The sequence below is a fragment of the Zonotrichia leucophrys genome, chromosome 8 (genome assembly GCF_028769735.1).
Source record: "Zonotrichia leucophrys gambelii isolate GWCS_2022_RI chromosome 8, RI_Zleu_2.0, whole genome shotgun sequence".
Classification (NCBI taxonomy): Eukaryota; Metazoa; Chordata; class Aves; order Passeriformes; family Passerellidae; genus Zonotrichia; species Zonotrichia leucophrys.
This window is the reverse complement of record NC_088178.1, coordinates 30,455,596-30,471,721: the sequence shown is the minus strand read 5'-3', so window position 1 is coordinate 30,471,721 and position 16,126 is coordinate 30,455,596. Positions and strand designations below refer to the sequence as shown.

General features: G+C 48.4%; 1 protein-coding gene across 4 annotated transcripts in view; it reads left to right on the top strand.

Moving 5' to 3' along the window:
• NEGR1 (neuronal growth regulator 1) overlaps nt 1–16,126 on the top strand; it is a 152,392-nt gene that overhangs the window by 67,746 nt on the left and 68,520 nt on the right. For all 4 annotated transcript variants that reach the window (XM_064719928.1, XM_064719927.1, XM_064719925.1 and 1 more), the window contains exon 3: nt 15,375–15,500. In XM_064719928.1, coding sequence (XP_064575998.1) covers nt 15,375–15,500 — 126 coding nt within the window. The remainder of the gene's footprint in view (nt 1–15,374; nt 15,501–16,126) is intronic.

Sequence of the window (16,126 nt, the reverse complement as noted above, 5' to 3'; positions counted from 1 at the left end):
GGACAGAGAGCAGGGCTCAGAGGGACCCCAGCCCCAAGCAGGGACACAGGGACACAGAGCAGGGCTCAGAGGGACCCCAGCCCCAGCCCAGCTCCAAGCTGCCCTCCCAGCTCCTCCTCAGCCTGCAGGAATGTGCTCCCGACACGGGAGCTGTAAATAATTCAGTTATCCTTGGAAATGCCTTTTACAGATTCAGTCAGGAACCACAACCTCGGGTTTTTATTTAAACATGTATAATGTTCCCAAAGTAATACTCTAGGCCCTTTTTCTGTTTAATAAACCCCCTTAATGTCCCCTAAATATTAATGTATTGATTTAGTCTTTGCAATGTTTGCAAAGTCTAATTTGTTTCCTCAGCCGGGCCAAGAGGGACTTGCATTTGAAGCTAACGAGATAAATCTTCCCCAAATTTATTTAAAGTGGGACAAAATAAATATGCAAAAGACTTTAAAATCATCTAACAACCACTTCCCAGCTAAAACTGACAATCCATTACTCTTTTAAATTGCCAGCACTCGAGCAGCGTGTCAGTTCCCTTTATAAAATTAACTTGCTGGTGCCAGCTGCTGTTATCATCCTGTCCCTGCTCAGCACGGGGAGAAAAAGACTTGGAAAAATATTTATGGGGAGGGGAGGCAGCCACAGGAGCTTGCTGTGTGATGGAGACCCCCAAAGGGTCCCTGTCCCTGTCCCTGTCCCTGTCCCTGTCCCTGTCCCACCAGCAGCACCCTGGACTTGCATTGCTGCTCCCACTCGCTTTAAGGTGCCAGCAGTGGCTGATCCCAGAGCTCTCTGCAGGATTTGTGCTCCACATCTGACACTGGCAGGGGGCTATTTACAGATCTGACACTCACAGGGGTCTGTGTACAGATCACAAACAGGACAGGACTGCTGGGAATGTGCCTTGAGCTGTTTGATTTTCCAGCATCACTCTCATTCCATGGCTATGACAAAGGGAAGATGCCAGCAGCTCACATCCCAGGCAGCAGGCACAGAACTCAATGTCACAACTCACTTTATAAGCTTCTTGACCAATCACACAGAGCAAAAGCACATTGACAGTATTTGTATCTGTATAGTATATATTCTATATTGACATTAGTTCTATCCAATCACCATAAGCACAGGTGCTTTTGGTTAAAAAATGCTTGCTTATTTCAAATAAAATACCTACTTGTGAGCCTTAAAACACAATGCACAGAGCTCCATTATAAAGTGTGATGGTGTTCACAGGGGTCTTAGGAGGAGGGCAGAGATGAGGATCTGACTCCATGTTTCAGAAGGCTGATTGATTATTTTATTATATATATTACATTAAAACTATACTAAAAGAATAGAAGAAAGGATTTCATCAGAAGGCTGGCTAAGCTAAGAATAGAATCAGAAAGAATGATAACAAAGGTTTGTGGCTTGGACTCTGTGTCCGAGCCAGCTGACTGTGATTGGCCATTAATTAGAAACAACCACATGAGACCAATCCCAGATGCACCTGTTGCATTCCACAGCAGCAGATAACCATTGTTTGCATTTTGTTCCTGAGGCCTCCCAGCTTCTCAGGAGGAACAATCCTAAGGAAAGGATTTTCCATAAAATGTCTGCAACAGCAGACTCCTGGCGCCTACAGCCCGTGCTGGTGCTCCTCTCCCAGCACAGGGATGTGCAGGGAGTTTGTCTGTTCCTGCCTTTAAACTCCTGTCAGCCTGAGAGATGGGATTGCTCCCCTGAGCAGCACAGGGGCCCTGATTGATGCTGCTGGTGCCAGCTGTGCCTCAGCAAAGGCTGCTGCAGGATTTGTTCTGGGGAGCTGGTGCTGTGGGATGGTTCTGCACGTTTACAGAGAGGGCTGTTTAGGAGGTCTGTGCTCTTAGTGGCACTAAATAGGCTGAAAGCTAATAGTAGGTGTCACCTGAAGTGACATCTGGTGTGGAGCTCCCTCCCAGAGCTGGCTGGGTATGGCCAGGCTGGAGTGCCCCACTCTGCTGAGCAGCTCATTCACAAACCACAAACAGCAGAGGGGCAGGGAGCTCCCTGGGAAATGCAGAGGAAAGAGCAGAAATGCACAGACCTGAAGCACTTTAACAACCTGGGACTGAGCCAGGGAAAGTGTATTTCTGGGCTCAGAGGCTGTGCTGGAAAACAGGGAGCAGTGTCCTGGAAAGGTTCTGGGAGTGCACAGCAGCCTCAGGCCAGCCCCTCAGGATTTACCTGCTGGGAAAGAGGGGCTCGGGACAGAGCTGTGCATTGCAAAGGTCATTTCTGAAACTGGAAACAACAGCAGTGCATCTTCCCTCTAAACCCCACCTCAAGTGTGAGGATGCCATTGTTCCATTGGGATTTACTCCATGGCACATCTTGGATTCATGAGCTGGGAATTTGGAGAAGAGAAACGTTCAGTGCTCTGGGCTGGGTTTGTGGCTCTGGAGAAGCACCAGGGGTGGGATGGCTCCGGCTCAGCAGCCTCTCCTCACACTCCACACACAAGGAGCATTTCCTCGTGTTCTGCATCACTCCTTATTCCCAAACCCCCACAGCTCCATTTCCATTCCGTAGCCTCGGAGAGGGTGAAGGGAGGAGGATGACAATATCTGATATTTGCAAGCAGCCAACTCCACCAGTTGGAAGGAGCAGAACCAAATGCCTGTCTTTAAAAAGAATGTATGGAGCTAATTTAGGAAAACTTCTGGAGACGACTGAAAAAACAACTGAGAAGTAAAGTGGCAGATTCATCCTGTAGGATTGAATTGTGAGGAATTTGACAGGCAGCTTTAGGGGACTGGGATTGAATGTTTCCTGCCTGGAAAATCTACATTTGAAGGAGTGGATCTTTGATTGTACAGCTTTCCAGGAGGTGTGAAGAAAACTTCAGTTGTCCATCTAAAGATTCCAGGGCAGCAAATCCCATGGTTCCCTTCCCTGGCAGGGGTGCAGGGACACAGAAGGGGACAGGGAACAGGGGACAGGACAGAGGGAAAGGGCTGCAGGCTGGGCCAGGGGAGGTTGGAGTTGGTGTCCAGGTTGGAACAGACAGGTGTCTGGTAAGGAAGGCAGGAGCTTCCCTCAAAATGGACAATGTAAACCCCCTCCCTTTGAGTTATTATAATTTTGAAATAAGGGGCTCAGGCAAATATATGGGAGCAGGAATAACTGGTCCTTATTAGGGAAAAAATAAAAATAAAATGAAAATGCAGCAATACAAAACAAACCTGCCAGAGTGAGAGCAGGAGCTGCCCCCTGTGTGTCAGGGTGGTGGCACAGCCCCATCCCATGGGGGCTCAGCCCTCCTGGATGGGCCTGGGCTCCCTCTGGGAATGCAGGCAGCAGAAAGCTGCTCCTCTGGGAACGCAGGGAAAGGCTGTTTCTGTTGTCCCAAACCTCAGATTGTATCCAGGTGGGAATGTTTGGCTCCTCCCCTGGGCGGAGCATCTCCCCATGGTATGATGGAATTTGATCAGCTGTGCAGGGACACTCACTGGCCATTAACAGCAGATAATTAATAATTAATGGCCCATGGACAGCAGAGATCTCCTGGAGGGAGGGTTGGCTATGGGAGAGATAAAGAAAAAACTGTCCCATGAACAGAGATAACTGCCCCACCTCTGACAGATGGGGATGGAACACACACCCCAGCCACATCCTGCATTTCCAGCCTCAGAAGTTGGAAATCAGGAGGAGTTCTGCCTGGAAGGGCTGTCCAGCCCTGGCACAGCTGCCCAGGGCAGGCCTGAGTCCCCAAGCCAGGAGGGGTTTTAAAACTGTGCACATGTGGCACTTGGGGACGTGGTTGGGGTGGCCTTGGCAGTGCTGGGAGAATGGTTGGACTCCATGGTGTGGGAGGGCTTTTCCAGCCTGAAGGACTCTGTGATTCCCTGATTTCCTCTGCCTTTTGCTGGGTGCCTGACACTGATGTTGTTTCCTTTGATCCCAGCCCTGTAACATTCCGTGCTGGTTTCTGTGAGCAGACCTTGCAGGGAGATGTTCTGAGGAGTTTCCTCACAGGAGCCTCACAATGCAAACCCTGAGACTGAAATTACTGGGGCTCCATTTCCTGCACGGTGTCATTTGTGAGGCAGGAACGAGGATAATAAATAGCACGAGATCTTTAGCTCCAGACGAGGAAACGACAGCAAAATCAAACCACACGGCATTGATTCGTAATACAATCCCATAATATGACTCCAACTCCTATTATACCCACTTATCACAGGTCTTTTATCCCAGCTATTCAGATAAAAGCTCGGGAATTTGTGCAGGCAGCACGGCACAGCCCCATGAGTGAATTTTGAATGCTGTGCTCAAGGAGATGCACGCACAGAATCTCTTCTTCCCTTCTTTTACTGTAGGTTTTGGCATCTTTTTTTTTCTTCTTTTTTTTTTTTTTTTTTTTTTCCACCTGATGTTTTGAGCATTTCTCCCTTCAGGTTAATATGTTCATTTATAAGGAAAGGATTAAACAGAAATCTCACGAGAGAGACGTGAACTTGAATGTGAGTGTGCAGATTTGAATGGATAAAGAGGCACTTGAGGAGCTGGATAAAACCAGAGCGTTCCTAAGCCTCTGATTCCAAACCTGCCTCAAGGCCAGCAGCGCTGAAGACATTACAGGGAGCAGAATAAACAGCTAAAAATTGCTTACTTATAAAAAGCTTTGTAATACCAAAGGCTCAAGTAGAGAATTGTAAGTGAGTTATTCTGTTGACCCCCGTGGATTACTTGTTTTGTTGTCTCTAGGATTCAGAAATGTTCTTATTTTATTTAGACTGAAATTTTAATCATCCCCACTTTGCATTTAAAATATGATATTATTTCCCCTTCTATCATCTGTAAGAGAAAATGGGGAAATTTCCTTAATAGTTGGCAGATTAGCTTTGTTATGTAAAACAGATCCTGGCAAAAGGAATTATAATTAACACAAGCGTTCCATTACACAGTGAAAGGGTTGGTTTAAAGTCTTTCTGTTCCAAACACTTCAAAGCAGAGGCTTTGTTTTGTGCTCCCACTGAATTGGATGTAGTTAGCACGCCCAAATATTTTGCCCATAAATATTCCCAAATCGCTGGATGTGATAACAGCAATCTCTGAGTGAACTCTCCTCAGCCCAGGTTTGGGGTTTGACAGCTATGGCAAATCATTTCCTTCACAACCCTGCTCAGCACAGGTACCCAGAGCCCTTTAGGAACAAGAAATCATTCCTTGCTCAAAGCTCCCATTGATTTACGGAAACAAGCTCACTCACAGGGTGGGCAACAACCTCCAGCACACATCCTGACAGCCCTGAGATCCTGTGGAAATCATTATCTGTGTGCTGCGTGGTTTCCACTTCCTCATGGACGTGCTTTCATTGCCTTTATTATTGGGGGGGATTTTTGGGAACAATGTGATTGTGACATCCCTTTTCTGGCAGGGTGGGGAGGGCTGGGATGGAATTCCCAGATTTGCTGTGGCTGCCCCTGGATCCCTGCAGTGCCCAGGCCAGGCTGGACACTGGGACACCCTGGGACAGTGGGAGGGGTCCCTGCCATGGCAGGGTGGCTCTGGGTGGGTTTTGGGGTCCCTCACACCCAATCCTGTGTGGATCCCGTGGTTCTGGGTGCCCAGGCAGCTGTGAGTGCAGCAGGCTGGGGCTGCTTTGGCTCACTCAGGGCTGTCCTGTGGCTCCCTCCTCATGGATCACACGGAGTAATTCCCCATGGAGCTCCTGTGCAGGGGGGACAGAGCACAAAGTGCAGCTTGAGCAGTTCCACTGGGGCTCCTGACATTGTGTCCCAGGAGAGTCCTGGCCCCCAGCACTGCCTGTGCTGAGTAGCTTTTAACTTCCAGTTACCGTGAACTGATTGAGATTTTATTTATTCATTTATTCATTTCTGGCTGCTGAGGCTGTGATGTCCCAGCACAGAGAATTGAGATTTTTATTTATTTATTTATTTATTCATTCATTCATTTATTAATTTCTGGGTGCCCAGGCCATGGTGCCTCAGAACGGAGAATAGGTATTTTATTTATTTATTTATTCATTTATTTATTCATTTACTAATTTCTGTGTGGTGCGTGATGCCTCAGCACAGAGAATAGAGATTTTTATTTATTTATTCATTCATTCATTGACTAATTTCTGGGTGCCAAGGCTGTGATGCCCCAGCACAGAGAATAGAGATTTTATTTGTTTGTTTATTTATTTATTTTTTTATTCATTCATTTATTAATTTCTGGATGCCTAGGCCATGGTGCCCTGGCACAGAGAATTGAGATTTTATTTATTTATTCATTTATTGATTTGTGGGTGTCGAGGCCGTGGTGCCCCAGCACAGAGAACTGAGATTTTATTTATTTATTTATTTATTTATTCATTCATTCATTGATTAATTTCTGGCTGCCCAGGCCGTGGTGCCCTGGCACAGAGAATTGAGATTTTATTTATTTGTTTGTTTGTTTGTTTATTCATTTATTAATTTGTGGTGCCCCAGCACAGAGATTTTATTTGTTCATTTATTTATTTATTTATTTATTCATTTATTCGTTTCTGGATGCCCAGGCCATGGTGCCCTGGCACAGAGAATAGAGAACTATATATTTATTTGTTTGTTTGTTTGCTTGTTTATTTGTTTATTTCTGGGTGCCCCTGGCACAGAGAAACCCCTGCTGTTGGTCTTCCCTCCAATGGACAGAGCTGCTCTGCAGGACCAGGGCAGGGGCATTACCTGGGCACCAAGCCCCTGATTAAGCAGGGTCATTAACTGGGCACCGAGCCCCTAATTAGGCAGGGTCATTAGCTGGGCTCTGAGCCTCTAGTTAAGCAGGGTTTGGAGTGCTCAGCCCTGGCTGCCAGTGATCCTCCTGCAGATTTGATTTATCCCTTGTTAGTGGAGTCCCCAGTCCCCAGGGTAATTTATACCCAGTAATTTATACCCGATAATTCATACCCGGTAATTTATACCCTGTAATTCATACCCAGTGATTTATACCGGGTGATTTATACCCGGTGGTTTATACCCGTTATAATTTATACCCGGTGGTTTATACCGGGTAATTCACAGGGGCAGGATCCATGCCCATTTTCACTCACCTGGATTTGTGCCAGCAGGGCCATCCCGGGTGCCCGTGGGGCTGGGTCTGCCATTCCAGGCTGGATAATTCTCTGATAATCAGGGCATGGTTTTCTCCTGGTTAGTCCAGCACATCCTGTGAGGGAGCTGCTGTTCTCTCTGCACCTCCCCTGTGCCATCACCGGCGGGCTGGCCACTAAAATCCCAATTTACCGGGATTTAACAGCACAATGCCCTGCAAAGTGCCGCAGAGCCATCCCATCAGCATCTCAGGGAAAGGCTCAGAGCCGTCCCATCAGCATCTCGGGGCTGGCTGGGTCCCTCTGGGGAAGAACTGGAACACAACCCGTTTTCCTGCAGAGAAATGAGGGCAGAACTCTGTGCCCTGTCTCTGGCCAGGCATCCCAAACTGCTGGGCAGGCAGCAGTGCTATGGCAATTCACTGCTAACTGTCTGTAGAATATGAATATTAATAACGCCATTAATCCCCATTAATCCCAGCAGTTCCCATGCCACTGCAGTGTCAGGAAGATTAAATCACACCACTCCCCACGCGTTTCCGTGGGATGGGGGCAGCTCTGCGGCAGCTCAAGAGGAGGAATTAATAATGTGGAAAGCAATTCCAGGTTTCAGTGTTAGATAATCATTACTAATTTCTAGGCTTTGTGGTGAGAACAAAAATAAATACTGAATAAATTTGTATCCGCTGACTTAATCCAGGGAAGAAGCCTGTCCTCCCTTGGACTGAGTGGAGGAGTGGAAACTTGCTCAGGATATATGTTAAAGACATCTTTTATGAAAAATGGGGTTTTTTTAGGATTTTTCCTCTTGAGAAGCTGGGAGGTCTCAGGAACAAAATGCAAACAATGGTTATCTGCTGCTGTGGAACGCAACAGGTGCATCTGGGATTGGGCTCATGTAGTTGTTTCTAATTAATGGCCAATCACAGCCAGCTGGCTTTGACAGAGAGGCCAAGACACAAACCTTTGTTATCATTCTTTCCTATTCTATTCTTAGCCAGCTTTCTGATGAAATCCTTTCTTCTATTCTTTTAGTATAGTTTTAATGTAATATATATGATAAAATAATAAATCAGCCTTCTGAAACATGGAGTCAGATCCTCGTCTGTTCCCTCACCCGAGAACCCCTGTGAACACTGTCACAGATATATTTGTGTTCAGTTCAAGCACAGAGCCATCCTCTCATAAACCATCCCAGGGACAATGGGCTGAGTGAGCTTCTACTCCAAACCAATCCCAAAGTGCCACCATCACAGCAGAAGATGGAGGCCAAGAAGAAGAAGAAGAAGGAGAAAGGCTGGACATGCTCAGATCCCTCCATCTTGCCCCCCAAACCCCCATTCGAAAAACCCAAAAAATCTTTTTTTTCCACTTGATTTCAAACTAATTATTATTCTACTTATACTTTTGTGGCTTGCAGATCTTCATATAAGGTTGGTAATTTGCTCCATGGGTCATAATCAAAGTCACAGGTGTCTTGGGCTCTATAAAATTCTTTTGCCTGTCCAGCCAAAGTCCTTCCAGCAGGACAGACAGAGGCACTCTGCCTGCCCCAGGGTCCGAGGGACCATGGCGAGGGTGGGATCCCTTCCCTGGGATCTCCAGTGAGATGAGGAGAAAGGGACAGGGCAGGTGGTGACATCCAAAGGGAATTGTGTAATTGAGCTGCAGCATCACAAAATCCCAGCCTGGGCTGGGCTCAGAGGGACCCTAAATCCCATCTCATCCCATTCCCCTGCCATGGCAGGGACACTTCCCACTGTCCCAGGTGCTCCAGCCCCAATGTCCTTTCCTGGCCTTGGGCACTGCCAGGGATCCAGGGACAGCCACAGCAAATCTGGGAATTCTATCCAACCCCTCCCCACCCTGCCAGGGAACAATTCCCAATTCCCAATCTCCCATCCATCCCTGCCCTATGGCACTGGGAGCCATTCCCTGTGTGCTGTCCCTCCATCCCTGTCCCCAGCCCCTCTCAGCTCTCCTGGAGCCCCTTCAGGCCCTGCCAGGGCTCTGAGCTCTCCCTGGATCCTTCTCCTCTCCAGGTGAGCACCCCCAGGTGTCCCAGCCTGGCTCCAGAGGGGCTCCAGCCCTGCAGCAGCTCCATGGTGGAATTCCCTGAGGATTTGGAGTCAGTGGTCCCTGAGGGTTCCTTTTAACTCTGACTATTCTGTGGGGCTGTGCTCCAGAGAGAGCTGGGGCTGAGAGGGAAGGACCAGGAACTGCTTTTCACACCAGAGCAAAACGCTTAAGATGGGGAGTAAGCAGAGCCATATGGCTGGGATGCAGAGAAGGGGGAGTGATGCAGCCAGAGAACTGTCAAGGGAAATTATTTTAATAACTATCTTGGGAATACGATGTAAATCTGTCATTCAGGCTCGCTGGAGAGAGACTGAACCTGTAGAGTTCTCCAAAAGGAAAAATGCAGAGTTACAAGAAATCATCTCAAATCATTACAGCTCTTTTATTTAGTTCCTGTGACAGCATGAGCAGCAACAGGTATATCACTGTTTACCTGTCACAAACCTCTAATATTCTCATTTTGCCTGTAAGGAGCAGTGATGAGGTTTTACCTCTAATTTTCCAGTCTAGAACTCTTTTCCTGGTGCTTCTTGTGTGGCAGGAATCCTTCAGTGAAAATCCCTTTGCCCACGGTACGTTGGAATTTGTGTTTAAAAGATGGGCATCCCTATTTGAGTGCACAAACTCCAATTTCTGGGACAGGGACAGGGGCAGGGGTGGCTGGAGCTGGGCCAGGGGAGGTTTAGGTTGGATTTTAGGGAAAGGTTCTTCCCTAAATATCCTGGGATATTCCCAGGATATGGGACTGGGACTGATGGCTGGGACTGATGATCCAACCCAGGATATTCCATAATTCCATGGGTTTCTGACTCCAGTCTTGCACAGCCCCTTCAGCAGCCCCTGCACACCCTGGGTGCAGCTCTTCCTTTGTCTGCGAGGATAAAGAAAGGGAAATCCGAGTTTATTTTGAATTATTACATTTTATTGCTTTTCTGGCTGAGCAAACAGTGGCGCTCTCGCTGCTGGCTGGAAATCGAACCTTGCAGGATTTAGGCTGGGCTGGAAAGGGGAGCAGTGGGGTTTAAAGGGGATAATGTGTGTGTGTCCTTGTGTAATAACAGCAGCTCTTTGACACCTTCAGGAGGAGCAGGGCCAGGGTGGCCTGAGGAAGGTGGAGGTGTTTGCTGGGATCCCTGTGTGGGATATTTATGGGGTTTTGCTGCTTTTTCATTGGCCTCCTTTACTCTGCAGTTCCTTGAGGAGCTTCCTGGCACCAGGGGCTTTTGGAGATGTTCAGACTGGTTTATTCACATTTATCCAGGCTCTGTTTAACTGACCAGTGTTCATCCTGTCCCACCAAGTTGTCCCTTTCTTACCCTGGGCAAACTCTTCTTGTCTTGCCCTAGTGAGATTATAAACTGAATCCAGGGGAGCACTGATTTCACCAGATAAAATCTTATATTATTTTAACCTTTGACTGTTTTCATAGTTATGACCATTCCTCTCCAGCCCCATCCAACGTGGCCTTGGGCATTCCAGGGGCAGCCACAGCTTCTCAGGGCAGCCTGTGCCAGTGCTCAGGAACAATCCACAGCCTCCTCCTTTGCTGGTGCTGCCTGGAGAGCCATCCCTGCTTTTTCAGAGCCCAGGAAACAATTCATTGCCTCACTTCTTTGCTGGTGCTGGCTGGAAAGCCGATCCTGCTTTTCCAGAGCCCAAGAAATAATTCACTGCCTCCTCTCTTTGCTGGTGCTGCCTGGAAAGCCATCCCTGCTTTTCCAGAGCCCAAGAAACCATTCACAGCCTCTGTGCTGGCGCTGGTTGGAGAGCCATCCCTGCATCCCTGCCTTTCCAGAGCCCAGGAACAATTCACAGCCTCACCTCTCCTTGCTGCTGCTGGTTGAAAACCCATCCCTGCCTTCCCAGAGCCCAGTCCCAGCCCTGGGCGTTAATGAGCCCCAGCGATGGGGCCCTGCCCAGCCAGCAATCAGCACCCAGCTGGGAGGGCTTTGGCTCCAGCCACCAGGAGGTTGCTTTTTTTTATCGTTATTTTTGCCCTTTATGACTTTTTGGCTCCATTTCCATGATTAAACAGTTGGCAGAGCTTTGATTGCAGAGTGCTGCTCGCTGGAAGGGGCTCGTGGAGTGTCTGAAAGCTTTTCCAGGGAGAGGGAAAGGCTGAGCTGCACCTCCTGCTCCTCGTGCTCTGGGCTCCTGGAGTGTCCCACTGGGACAGACGGACAGCCCAGGAGTGGGGACAGATGGACTGCCCAGGAGTGGGGACAGATGGACAGCCCAGGATGGAGTGTCCCACTGGGACAGATGGACATCCCAGGAGTGGGGAAGGATGAACTGCCCAGGAGTATCCCAATGGGACAGATGGACATCCAGAGTGTTCCCAGGGAGATGGAACAGGCTGGAAGATGCACCTCCCTGCACTGGGACTGGAACCAGGAGTGTCCCACAGGGACAGATGGACACCCCAGGAGTGGGGACAGATGGACACCCCAGCAGTGTCCCACTGGGACAGATGGACATCCAGGAGTGTCCCACAGGGACAGATGGACACCCCAGGAGTGGGGACAGATGGACATCCCAGGAGTGGGGACAGATGGACACCCCAGGAGTGTCCAACTGGGACAGCTGAGCTGCCCTGGCAGAGGAAGGGTGGAGAGGCCCAACCCACACACTCAGGTCCCACCCCAGCGGTGCAGAATTCCCAAACAGGATCATTCCTTTTCCACTCACACCCTGGCAATATCTCAGATTGGTCTCAGGTAAGCTGAGCACAGAAAACGGGTGGAGATGGAGTTCTGAACACCAGTGGTGCCCCATGAATTTACAGAGATGATGGTTAATGCCACGGATCTCAAGGAGAGAGAAGATTCCTCCCCAACTTAGGGAAGTGCCACTTCTCTGAGCCCTTGTGTCACGCCTCGGTGCTGGCAGGAATTGGAAATAAATGAAGGCTGCAGATGAAACCATTTCTCTTCCCAGCCCACCCATCATTTATTTCCTCAGCCCCACTTTGCCAAAGCTGCTGTGTTTGAGACAAATTGTGTTTAATTAGGAGGAGGTGGAGACCTTTAGGCAACGCTCTTCAATCAAAGTGCCTCGAGGAACTAATCATGGAAATGCAAGAGCAGAAGGGCTGGGAGCTGTCCCCGCTGGTGACTGATTGTCAGAGGGGAGGGCTCCTGCTGCAAAAGCTCTCCTCATTTCAACCCATGCTCAACACACTCTGGAAATGCTGTTTGTGGTGGGGGCATTGCACTGCTCTATAAATATTGAGCTCATCTGAGTATGGAATGAAAAAAAAAAGTATAAAAAACAGAGCAATTTTCAGTAAGTATTGATAAAAAATGTTACTACCCTAAAAAGCACAATTATCTTTTTTTATGATCAATACTTAGGATGCAAGATGTTCAACCACACAAAGGAGTTTGCTGGAAATAATTTTGGAGATGTTCAGGGTTGGTTTTAGTTTGAAATCAGGAATTTGGGGTGTGGCATTCAGTGTTTGGGGGATCAGTGCTGTTTCCAGGGCTGAGGATGGAAACAGTGCCTGGGTTTGCCAGGCAGGTGAGGATTTGTTTTAGCAGGGATGGAGGGACAGGACACAGGGAATGGCTCCCAGCGCCAGAGGGCAGGGCTGGATGGGAATTGATTGTGGAATTCATTGGGGAATTAATTGTGGAATTGATTATGGAATTCATTGTGGAATTGTGGAATTCATTGTGGAATTCACTGTGGAATTAATTGAGGAACTGTGAAATTAATTTTGGAATTGGTCTGGGCAGGTCCTGCTGCTGCCAAGGATGGGCTGCTGGAGGGGACTGATTGGGGAATTCATTGGGGAATTGTGGAATTCATTGTGGAACTGTGGAATTGTGGAATTCATTACGGAATTCATTGGGGAATTGTGGAATTCATTATGGAATTGTGGAATTCATTGGGGAATTGTGGAATTCATTGTGGAACTGTGGAATTGCAGAATTCATTGTGGAATTGTGACATTCATTATGGAACTGTGGAATTCACTTGTGGAATTGGGAGGCTGTCAGCCCAGCCAGGACCTCCCAAGTCACATCCCTGACTAAAATATCCATCCCCCCTCCCAACACACTGGGCTGCATTGAGGAGGGGTCTCCACCTGCCTTAACCCTGTGAATCCTGGAGCCAGGTGAGCCCAGGTCCCTCTGAGCCTTCTTCTCCCCTGGCTGAGCATCCCTGGTTCCCTCAGTCTCCTCCTGCAGCTGCTCCCCAGCCTGTGGCCACACACCCTGTCCAAAAAGGGAAGGTTTAGATTAAAAACATTGTGCAAAAAGGGAAGGGTTTGCTTTAAAACATTAACATTAATGTTTTAATTTAACTTTAAAAAGGAAAAGCCAAATGACTGCAAAGCACTCTCCATGCTGGACCCCCGCACCAAATTTCCTTGGGAGTTTAATTCCTCTCTCTTCCTTGTTTATTATCTCATTTCTCTGGCCTTCTGTTAATCCATTTTCTGAATAAATGTTTATTTGCTGCTTTATTTAATTTTTCCCCTGACCTTCACAGCTCCACGTGATCTGGGTGGGAGGCATGAGCTGCTGAAGTGGGGAGTCGCTCTGTGATGGGTTTAATGTGCACTCCAGGCTCAGCAGAGCAGATTTTAAATGCCAAATCTGCTCCTAGATCAGAGTCTTCAGAGGTGTGGGAAGAAACACGGATGCAAAACAAACATTTTTAAATTCCTAATAAATATTAACATTGCATTGTGATGCCGTACACATATTGGAGGCATAATTAATAAATTCCGCAGATTTCAGTGATCTGAATGTAATGATCCCTATCAGGCAGTAAATAGCAGAAAAATTAGCTGCATACTGATACAGCAGAAATCCTGATTTGTCTCAAACTGCGAGGCTCCAGAAATGCAGTGGGAGCCAATTTCTATCCCTGGCAGGACGGTGTTCCTGGGAAATCACTGCCAATAATAACATCCACGGTTTGCCATCAGCCCCAGATCAGACTGCATCACTTGTGTCATCTGACAGGATTACACTGAGCAGCAGGGCTGCAGCTCCCTGCCTATTTGGGGGTTATTTTAATTAATGGACCTCGCAGATCCATCCCTTGTCTAATTCTGGTTTGGAAGTGCATCAGCGCTGTGACCTGCTCAGTGTCATTGTAATGAGACTTACAGACATCCTCAACGAGCTTTGATTTAATTTCCTCGCTGTAAAGCCCAGATTAAAGGAGAGCCCAGTCAATTAGGAATGGAACAAAGCTCGTCCTTAAGAGGAAATCACTTAATCTGCACTCTGTAAGTCTGGAAAATTCTGCACCTTCCACCATGTCACAGCTCCAATCTCCCATCAGAAAGACTGGAAAGTTCCTGGTGGGAAGGCCCAGAATGCAGCAGGAGTCTGCACAGTTCTTGTGGTCAGATCTTCGTGGCTTCAGCAAAACCAGGGGGAGAAAGCCCAGTTGGACAGCACTTGGGTTAGGGGACTGGAGGAGCCCCAAAGCAGGAGGAAACTACACAATAAATGTGTTTTAGTCCTCTCTGTGAGCAGCTCAGATTCTCCAGGTGCACACAGAGTGGCTGGAACAGCATCATTAATTTTTAAAAGCACCAGAAAAAACCCAATTTTGTCTCCTTTGCAAACTGCCAGGAGCAAGCTCAGCCTTCCCTTGAGCAGGAGCATCCATCTTCCAGGAGCTCTCTGCACACACACAGGGAAATGCTGCTCTGCACACACTCAGGAAAATGCTGTTCTGTACATACACAGGGAAATGCTGCATTTTCTTGTGGGGTCTGGAACCCAGGGGAGGTTCTGCAGTGTCCCTTGGGCCCTGTGTGTGCTGTGTCCCTGCTGGTGGCCCCTGTGACCGTGTTCACAGGGGTTTTTGGATGAGGGGAGAGATGAGGATCTGACTCCACGTTTCAGAAGGCTTGATTCATTATTTTATGATATATATTACATTAAAACTATACTAAAAGAATAGAAGAAAGGATTTCATCAGAAGGCTGGCTAAGGATAGAATAGGATAGAATGATAACAAAGGCTTGTGGCTCAGCTCTCTGTCCGAGCCAGCTGACTGTGATTGGCCATTAATTAGAAACAACCACATGAGCCCAATCCCAGATGCACCTGTTGCATTCCACAGCAGCAGATAACCATTGTTTGCATTTTGTTCCTGAGGCCTCTCAGCTTCTCAGGAGGAACAATCCTAAGGAAAGGATTTTCCATAGAAGATGTCTGCTGGTGGCCCCAGCCCGCTGACAGCCCTGTCCCTCTCGTTGCAGTGTCCCCCAAGATATTCCGGATCTCCAGCGACATCGTGGTGAACGAGGGCAGCAACGTCACCCTGGTGTGCCTGGCCACGGGGAAACCAGAGCCCTCCATCTCCTGGAGACACATCTCCCCCTCTGGTGAGTGCCTGGGCACAGGGGCACCAGGGCTGTGCCACCCCTGTGCCAATAAGTGAATCTGGGCTGGGGCTGGGAGGGCACAGGGACAGGGACACCAGGGCTGTGCCACCCCTGTGCCCTGAGTGAGCTATGGGATGGGGCTGGCAGGGCTGGGGTGGTGCCCTGGGGGGCTCCTGGAGCAGAGCTGGGCAGAGGTACAGGAATAAAGGGGGGATTTGTTAAAGGCATTCACAGGATAAACCGTGGGCAGTGCAGGAGCCTGGCCATGGGTCTACACCAAGATGGACAATGAGTCACAAGCTCTCACACTTTGGAAGTTTTTGTCCATTTCCCTGTTGGGGTTAATTGTCCAATCCCAGCTCCAGGTTCTGCAGTCCCACCCTCCCAGTTTCTCTCCTCCATTCCCTGCTGTTTGCACTTCGAGGGCTGAAGCTGCAGCAGTGCCCTTGGTTCTGGCCTGGAAAAGGATTGTTCTGTGGGGCTGAGGAGAGGAAAAGGATTGTTGTGTGTGCCTGAGCTGTGAGGAAAACTTGCTAACATTTATATGGAGTTTAGAGTTGTACACCAATGCAGTGCAGAATCTGGAAAACATGAAAGCTCAAGCTGAAGGCATCACCACAACACAG